General features: G+C 39.2%; 1 protein-coding gene across 1 annotated transcript in view; it reads left to right on the forward strand.

The window, feature by feature from the left end:
* Positions 1-2,705: 2,705 nt before the first annotated feature.
* LOC108571594 (A disintegrin and metalloproteinase with thrombospondin motifs 7-like) overlaps positions 2,706-10,085 on the forward strand; it is a 16,769-nt gene continuing 9,389 nt past the window's right edge. The window contains 4 exon segments of the mRNA XM_017933669.1: positions 2,706-2,734; positions 5,653-5,724; positions 6,626-7,016; positions 10,050-10,084. Coding sequence (XP_017789158.1) covers positions 2,706-2,734; positions 5,653-5,724; positions 6,626-7,016; positions 10,050-10,084 — 527 coding nt within the window.

Genomic DNA, 10,085 nt, shown 5'->3' on the forward strand with positions numbered 1-10,085 from the left:
ATCAAATCACCGTGTATAAGTTTAACATGTCAAAGATTTTTTCTGTATCACGTTTCATAACCTCAAAATCATTAGGATCTTTCTGGTTTTTGTAACTAAATTTGTGTACTTACTATGAATAATATTATGCATACAGAGAAACAGTGTTCTACTACAGAGAAAAACCCGGTACAGTCTTGTGTTGATAAGGAGAGTGACATTTGAAAATTTTTTACTAAGCAATGGTGGTGAACGATTACATTCAGCGTCGACTTATTCTTATCTTGTATCAGACGGGGAGCAACTTCCTTATCGTCTCCATCACATAATAAAGTTTCCAACGACCCATGTTTATATAACATTTCTCTTTATTTCTACCTGTACAACATATAACTGAGTCAGGAAGTCCTAACTTAACCCTGTATACAAATTTCATTTTTACGACAATAATAAAGTACTTGTAATCGTAAAGAATTGATAAGAAGCTATGAAAATATACGTCATTCCTAATTTATTAGTTTCTCATTTCCAGTATATTTATGATGATTTTAATCGAAGATGTCGTGGACATGTATTAACCATTCGATAAACGATTGAGAATAATTATTCGGGCAAAAATCAGTGGGAGGACATTTTATTATCCGTTTTGATGCGAATGATACGCTCAGATGTTTCCTCGTTATTACGGTCTTTCGAGGAAGGAGTAAAAATGCTCGACGTTTACAGCACGCGATCAAAGTTTGAAAAGGACGAAGAGGAATCGAGCCCACGCGGCAATTTATAACATTATCGCGGCGGAAAAAGCACCGGCTCGGTGAGCCAAGGGTAATGGGAATCGATGTAAAGTGGCTCGTAAATAGAGACGTGATTTTCGAATTTTTCGCCAGCTCGTCAAACGTTCGCCTCCTGATTGTCAAGATTCACCGCTTTAATCTCTCATTAAAGCGTCTGCCGGCTAAACGATCCAGGTTGTAACAGCATATAAGTGGGGGACAGGTACGTCGTAAAGGATCGAAGGTGCGAAGAACCAGCTCGACTCGTCTTCGAGGTACACCCACGTTATTTTAACCATTAATCGTCCATCACTCTTCGGTGTACTACATTTAGACGTAAAACTGTAAGATGTTTTGAAAATTTATTAAAATGAACCTAACCTGATAGTGAAATACCAGAGCTTAAATGTTACAAATAACCTAACCTCTGCGGCATTTATATATATGTAGGTTAGGTTTGATTGTACAACGATTTGACTGCAGCTCACCTTTTACGTTACTTTTTATTATCACTACTGTTGGGTACTGTATTTTATTACATCATTATACAATAAAGATGTTAAAGGGATACTATTTGTTGTCAAGTTTATTGAATCTTAACTTTCCTTGTTCGTGTCTCATCTCACAGTGTATTCTGTCTAAATAGAAAGTCTAAATAGAAACACTTGTTTTATGGTGACATGTGAAATATTGTGTGGGCGTTTCTGTACGACACATTCCTAAAAACATAACCTAGATATTAAGCTAAGAATTGAAGAATTTGTGGTACTATGGTGATATATTTATTTCAAATGAAATAATGAAATTTCAATGTTTTAAACTGACCACACAGACACAAAAAATCACACGTAATAAATTAAACATGTCCATAACACGAAAGCACCATTATATCGACAGGAATTTCACCGCGAAAATTTATCCTTTGCCCGAACGGAAGAATTATACCTCATCATCTTGAAAACGCTTCATTAGCCGGTAATTGCAGCCTCGACTTTTCCATCAATCGCAAGACCAATTCGAGATAATCGCGTTCCTCTCTCGAAGTCTCTCGTATCGATTCAATGCACATTGTCGTCCATTCAGCAAGCGGGTTGAATTATTCGGAATGCAACATTAATGTCACGGAAAGTGCAGATCGTTGGAGCGCGCGTGTACGTTACACGCTTCTGCGTTTAGAAGAAGGTAAACGGACACAGGGCTGCGTCAGTCTGCGAAATTGAATAGACGCGTTCGGCACGCGTGGCCGCCAATTAAATTCCAGCGCAATTTATCCTTGCCAGTGCCGCCGACATTCCGTATTACTCTCTCTCTGGCTTTTCGATAGGGAGACTCTTTGTGTTTCCATCGCCACCTCGCACACCTTCCTTTTTTTTCTCGGCCCGTGTGCTTGGAAATGCGCCTAGCAGGACATTTTCTTCGTATTAGTAGTCGTGATTGTTTATTAAAAATGTTTGCACGTGGTGTATTATTGACCGAATGAAAGTTTATTAGTTTTTTTTCGAAATACGTTCATATTCTAACCTAACTTATACGACTTCTCGGCTTTGACACGTGGAAATAAAGATTCTTGACAATATTCTGTTTATACTGCAAGACCAATTAATTAACTATTATAAATACTTACTTTATTTCTAAAAACTCTGACTGATAAATTCGAATGTACTTCGAAGTAGTACTTACACGCTAATGATAAATCAAAGTCATAACCTCAAAAATAACCTTTCTTCACGGCCGTGTCATAAAGCGTACCGACAAAACTATAATTCTACAGTCTTGAATTCATCGTCAAGTTTATCCTAGGCGCTTCCGTCGATCCCAGTAATTTCTGCATCCTCCTTTTCTCCTCGTTCGACTTGCAGCCTTAATTATTCGTCGGCCAATGACCGGTTGTCATCGACAGCCGCAGTGACGAGCGCGAACGGACCACCCCGGAGAGCTTAACCACGCACCTCCATGGTTATCTAGTTGTACTTTCTTTCTCTGTTTCTTTGTGAAGTGGTATAGCGAGGGCGAGAAAGATAGGAAAAATAGACCGAGTTTTACGCTACCCTGTTACAGGATTGCGCAAATGGGATGCGTAAACGTCGTTTTATTTGCGATAAATCAGCGCGACCCCCGTGCGCTTCGAGTGGCGAACATGTGAAAGCGTTATGCGGAGATAATTTGATGTGCCGATGACATTTTTGCCTGTTGCCGGTAATGTCGGTGTTTTCGCGTTACAACCGCCCTATGTACTGCTGTACGACGACACGGCAATTTATTTCTTACAATTAGTTGTTTGAGAGAGGAGAAGTAAGAAGTTTGAAGCATGTTTTACAAAATTGATATTCTTATGTGGTACAGAATGTTATAAATGCATAGATTTTCTTGTTACGATTGTTAAAGAAAAATGTAGACGTGAAGTGTGTTAATATTGAAATATTAAAGCTTACAATTTTTTCCATTTTACATTAAAAAGGATTTGAAACTTCGGATATGGTCCAAAGGTAAAATAATTACGTTTACACATGGTGTAACGCAACCAAGAGGCCCAAAAACAGAGAAAAGGAAAGGGGTCCGTCTCGGTCGGGCCAACGTGGCCAAAAAGTCAACTAAAATTGACCTATCAGGCTCGATCCAGGAGGCTGATTGAACCCATATTTGGATCGATTCGAGTATAACCATAGGAAGAACTGAACGTATAGTCTTTATACTGGGTGACTCGGCCATGAGCTCAAACTCGTTTACCGATTTTATTCATCAAATTCTTTGGTGCCTTGGATGTGTTCGTATTGCCTCTTGTACCAGTCATTTCTCATTCTCTCTGATCGAATCGTGATAGAATTATCCGTTTGCAACGTCGAAATCATGATTAAAAATTTACGTATCATCGCATTCGTAACTATCAATCAATCCTCGCTTCCTGTAGCAGTAGCGAATGTACAAGAATTGGCATGTTAGAAAAAAAAATGTTCAAAAATGTTTTATACCCTTCTTGTATAAAAAAAGAAATTCTTGTATAAAAAAATTTTAAAAAGAAAACATTTAAGAGCGACATCTAGAATGGCTTATTTTGGAATTGCCCGGTATATTGTTTCAGGGAGAGGAGGTACAGTGGGTCGTTCGTCATTCCGAATTTACTTACCATTTTGAGACGGCAGCTCCTTAAAAGGATCCCCGGTTGCTTTGTAATGCCGACGTCAGTGTTCGTTGCGCGGCTCACCGCTATCTTGGATTGCCACAATTAATGATTCAACGGCTGCGATCGATCACCGGTACCAATTAAGATCGTACCTAAAAGCCAAGTCCTTCGACAAGCATATTCTATTTTTACACGATCACATACACAACTGTATTCTATTTTTATGGTATGTATTAATGGACAAATAGTATGGAAGTTGTGAGATACACTTGACAAGTTCATTTTTTATGTTCTGACAATGAACTGAATTGATTAATTTAAGAGTAAAACATATACTGTATTCATAACCTATAATATTTAACTGTAAGAAAAAACTTTAAGCACTTATCTTTCGAACAACACTGTATCACTGTTTCTTCGACGACGATTAAGTTGTGAGTTTTCACGATTAAGCTGTTACAGCTTGTCGAAAACGCACATTTTTCCTTCGATAGAGAGAGAGAGAGAGAGAGAGAGAGAGAGAGAGAGAGTCAGTTCGAACTATTCATCGGTATCGGAACGATCACGTAATGAAATTCCTTTGACAACGCGGCGGATCACTTGTCGTTCGAAATCGAACAAAGTGCAACAAGTGTACTCGAAGTGATTGCCGGTGACCGAGGCCGGGCGTAAAATTGAACGAGCATCGAATGGCGATAATGCGAATGGATATATCAGAGCATCCCGCGATGTCGCTCTTACCTTTGTTCCGCCATTGACAACCTGCGAAGCTCGCGTTACACTGAACCGTGCTTTTTATGGCACGCGTTTGAATATGTATATACATACCGTGTATCGAGGTCGGCGCGACGCTTTAAACGCTTTTTACCTGGTACACGTTCTATCCTGTGAAAAGAGAAAATTGATACGGTACTGCTCTTAAAGGTATATCTACATTTGTTAAATGTAGAAGTTCCTTTTCTCTTTACATATAGTTTCGAGATAGCTTCTTTTCATTATAGTGGAAGCAATTTATAATTATAATTTGCGTTAATAATTCTGAGGTCTATATTCATTGAATGGATGAAGACAGTAAATTCTCTTACAGCAAATTTCTTTGATTGGGATTAAATAAATTTCTTAATTTAGCAATATTGATGCAAATATTGGCTTATATCACGAATTACAATAGTCATTTATTTCAATATCTCTGACAACGAGAAAGCAATACCTTCCATACTACCTACTACAGTATAATTACTTCTATTGTATCCTTTACGGCTAACAATACTTGTTATTTGTAATACGCTCAATGCGTGGTAATAGGGATTAATTATTGCATAACCTCACGAGACAATCTTTGAGCTTTGTAATATAATCCTTTGATAAAACGACAATTGCAATTTTATCACAAGGGGAACGCGAAGCGCATTGAACTTAAACAATTGTGTTTGATATATTTACATCTTCGTTAATTTTATGTTCTTGAGCAATTTCATGTTATAATTACAGATAAACTGTAATATCTCGTCTGGACATTATTCATTCCTGAACTCTTAAAAAAATACATAAAGTATCATAATCAATATAATTTAAAATAGATTACGGATCTAGGTTAGGTTAGAACATGGCCTAATATTTTGAAAAATATTGAATTACAAATGCATTTTGTACACCCGTGGGATAGAAACAATCGCGAGTTAAGTTCATTGTTTCCCTCGCATTCTTCTCACTTCATGATCCATACAACAAAAATTAGCCTGTCATGAATGCATTCCACGCACTTCTGACGTTCTTCAGTATCATTCTGATTGCGAATCCCAATCCACTAGAGAAGTATCCACGCAGACCTGGAAACGAATACCATGGTAGGTAAGTGCATTCGCCACTAGCGACGGTTAGCAACTCTCAACAATAAAATTCACGCTTTTATCGACTTCAACACGCGAAACGTTCGCCATGATGGCTTTTTTCCGATTCTACTCGATTCTACCCGAATCGATCGTTCTCCTTCGTGTCCACCGACTATCTGACTCTACTGCACGAATTTGCTATCTCGATGACAAATGCTCGGTAACTTTCTCGACACGTTCTTTCCATCTTGCGTCCCTTCAACTGTGTCGCCGAGGATTTTCCGTCGTTGAAGTGAATCACCAGGGAAAGACGTGCAAACTTGTGGCCCTTTGGCTTTGTGAATGGGTTTGTTCTTGATTCGATTGATCTATACGATGGAAGTTTAGTGGTCATGGAAATTGAATTATTATATTTGGTGGGAATTGTTTGGAAATGGATGGATACAGTTTTTTCGAATGTTACATTGCAAGTAATGAAAATTAAGCTAACAAAGTTTTTGTTCAGATTAAAAAAAAAAAATTACTATATATTTGTATTCATTTTTGGAGTGTACATACAGGTTTCTTCATTTTTAAATGAGCAATATTAAAAAAGTTATGAATTATAATATTCATGGATTCATTTTCCCTAACGAGATTGAAACTGCAGCTACAATAAAGAAATTTCACACATTTCTAATTTAACTGTTTAAAAACAAAAAAAAACACTATCTTATCTAACACACTTTGCTCTAAAACAGTTCTATGACATAGCAAATTTTTCAATACGACTGACAGAGGTAGCAAACAGTCTCGAGAACGTGCAATCGCAAGCAGAAAAGGTTAGGAACGCGAAATTCGCTCGAGAAACGTGGCGCACACTGTTCACAGTGAACGTACCTTAATCAAACCCGCTTCTCTTCGATCGTCCCCGTGTCCAGGTACACGAGAGACGTCCATGAGCCAGAATTCCTGATCCCGAGGCGTGTGTTCGAGGATGGCAGCTTCTCCACGTACTCGTTGCCGAATTTCTACGACCGACAGGAGATCAGCGAGCGCGGGAAGAGGTCGATCGAAACGGGTGACGAGCAGAAAGACGATAAATTACATCTGGTGCTACCTTTCAACGGGTTTGAGCACCACGTGGAGCTCACGCCGTACCACGATTTCATCTCACCAGAGATGGTGATCGAGACGCGGGGCGCTGGACTTGGGAGCAACCTAAATGAGGCCCTCAGATTCAAGAGGGCCCCTGATCAGCAGTGTCATTATCGAGGTTTCATCAGAGGCCATAATCCGTCCAGAGCTGCTCTGTCCCTTTGTGACGGCGTGGTTAGTGTATTCTGATATTCTAATAATGTAGGATTTGTGGCTGAATTTTCACAACAAACCTGACTCGTTCGGAAATGTACAGTACTGTTCATAAATATTCAGACAGAATTCGTCAGATTTAGAGTACCTGTAGAAGAGGGGGAATTTTTCCGAGAGCTTCAGAAAAAGTTTTTTTTCTTCCGGGGTAGGGCGGGATTCGAACCAGCGCTCTTCAAAAGTCCGTAGCGTCAATGATCAGCCGCTTTAACCACCACAGCCAATATCGCTTTCACGCTTTCTTCTATTTTCATATGGGTTTTCTATTGCTCTTCTAAATCTATTACATACTTAATACTTATGAACAAAAGTGTAATTAAAACGTAACTGTTATTCTTTTTCCTTAGTAATTGCTAAGAATTTAGAAGTAATTAAAATTATTTCATTAAAAATTAAATCATTTTTATTCTAATCTGAAAAAATCGGTTCTGGAGAGGTTAGGTTATGTTCACGTTGAGTATTGTACGTTTCAAATGGTTCAAAAAATAATTGTTCTCTCATTTTATAGACGCAGATTCATCATTACCAACTTCTAATAAAATCGCATAAAATATCGAGATCAGATAAAATCCTTCCCAAAATCCTTCAATCAAAGAATGGTCTTACGAAAGACACGCTACTTTCACCATCTTTATACGTCCATAACATGTCATAAACATCCAGTACAGAAACGAGCACGAGGGCCGAGATTAATTCTTGCCGATGATCCAATAATTCCACAGAGGCTTCGCGCAATTGAACTCACAGTACAGTTGTCTTTTCCATCCACCATAACACATTCGCGACAATGTATCCGACAACGAGGCCATAGATGCGCGTGAGCGCGCCTCTTCGAGGCTAATCAAGCCTCTTATTACGCACTTAAGCGGATGCAAATTAATATAACGTATTTGCATATAGATCGACGCGCAGCCAGCCGACGACGTCGATCCGACGGGACGATCGATCGTAAATTTCGGATCGATATGAGCCGCCGCGACATCACGCCCACACAACCTAACCTAACCACTCAGAATCTCGGCTGACCCTTGCTGAATTCTTTCAAGACAATTAACGTACTATAATTCACGTCGTTGTTTTTAATGAGTGTTCATTTACGTGTAGAAATGTTTGAACCATAGCAAAGGTACAAAGAAACGTGTTCAGGTACTTTCCTTGTTCCACAATTTGTAGAACATTCTTTCATTTGTAATGCTTGTGGGATTGTGGCGTAATGTGCCGCATAATATAGGATTATCCGCTAGAAACAGATTGTCTTAATATCGTTTTTTGACTGAACTTGTTCACTGTTTAAACTATACTTACACTAATTTCAATTAGATTCACTTGGACAGAGGCTTGAAATTACCATAATTCCCAACGTGTATTTCTGACGTGTTAGTAGCGACGCTTAGCGGCCGAATCTGAATGTCGAGAGAGACAGTGATTGATGGCGCGACGACAGCTAACTGACAAGTCGATCGAATCGCGTATTTATTTACCGATCGGTTTCGGGAAATATCGATTGCTAGATCATCGAGTTACCTCTGTGGCTTAACATCGGCCGCTACGCGTTAACAATTATCGAGGGAAACTAGTAAAGCGCTACAGACAGATCCAGCATTATTACAATTTTCAACCTCTTTACTCGTCGTTTAGACATAAATTAAATTTAAGTAGTCCAGGCAATAATGACCTTTGTAAATAGTAACTGCTTGGCATCCATGTCATAAATTCAATTCCAATACGATGCCTTAATAGGGAATTCAACGGAAAAACACACCAACTGAACGGCTTTCGCTTTCAGCTTGACACAATTGCCGAGACGCGTTGCGAGACGCGATCTGCATAATCTGCCGTTGGCCGGAAGGGCTACCGTTGCTTACCACGCACCGTGGAAACATTAGACGATAATTGATAAATATGAATTTCAGATGATCCTGATACAATATTCTTTTTGAATGATCTTTGCGGATCGGTAGGTGGATCGGGTTTCTGGAAGGGATGAGTTTCAGAGATGGGATAATCGTAGGTGTATCACATAGTGTTTAGCTTAAGATTCCTAACCTGTCGTTCAGTTTAATTTAAGAAGAGGTAATTTACGTTTTTGTGTGTATAGGACGTCTTATTAGATAATCTTAAGAGAGTTCAGCATAAAATAGAATCTTCTGTAAACATAGTGTAAAAAATGTACTATGCTAACGATCTAAACATCGAACCTAACATAATCTATTCATAGTAAGATTTCTTTAGAAATAAATGATATTATACTTGCTGAATTGACATTGTATTTGCTGTAATTAAACAAAAATCACGAAAAACTTTTGCCTATAATACAATAGAAATTCATGAAACGAAAAGGTACATATAGCAATGAAATACGGTATGTATACCTCTCTTGCGCCTATCTCCCAAGAAAAGCTGCAAAGATAGGAGTGTCGAAAGTCGTAGTAGCAACCATAACTTAAAAGATCCCCTAGGTTAGCGCTCCCAGGCGCATCGGTACTCCTACTTCGAACTTCCTGCAACCTCCATACTTTCTTGTAGATCAGATTGCTCGCGCGGAGCGTTATTGAATCGGTAAATTTTCACGAATATCGCTGCGGCACGCGCGCCCCTGTGTGTCGACTAGACCACAATTTGCCGAGAATTACCGACGGGCCTGTTTACACTCGTGAGAGGCGCGTTTTGAATTACACCGTTAACCCCGGTCACGATAAATGTTACACACGCAATCGATCCCTATAATTGGGGATCGTTGGATTGTAATTTCGGAGGTATACTCCTGTAATTCTATGATTTTCGGAAATTCACCACCGGTTTGAATTGGCAAGGAACGTCAAACTTCAATGACGATCATCGAACCGTCCGTCCGTGTCCGTGTCGATTCGACTGAAGCCACTCGTGTAATGGCGTCTCTCGCGGTCGTCCTTTGCACAGGCCTATGAGTTCGATATCTTATTTACAATAACATTGATTAATGAGAAACCGATAAACGCCATGTTGGATCGCGTGCAGGCCGGCTACGTGCAAACTAATCACGGACGGTACTTC

The sequence above is a fragment of the Habropoda laboriosa genome, unplaced genomic scaffold, assembly GCF_001263275.1.
Source record: "Habropoda laboriosa isolate 0110345459 unplaced genomic scaffold, ASM126327v1 scaffold40, whole genome shotgun sequence".
In the NCBI taxonomy this organism is placed as follows: domain Eukaryota; kingdom Metazoa; phylum Arthropoda; class Insecta; order Hymenoptera; family Apidae; genus Habropoda; species Habropoda laboriosa.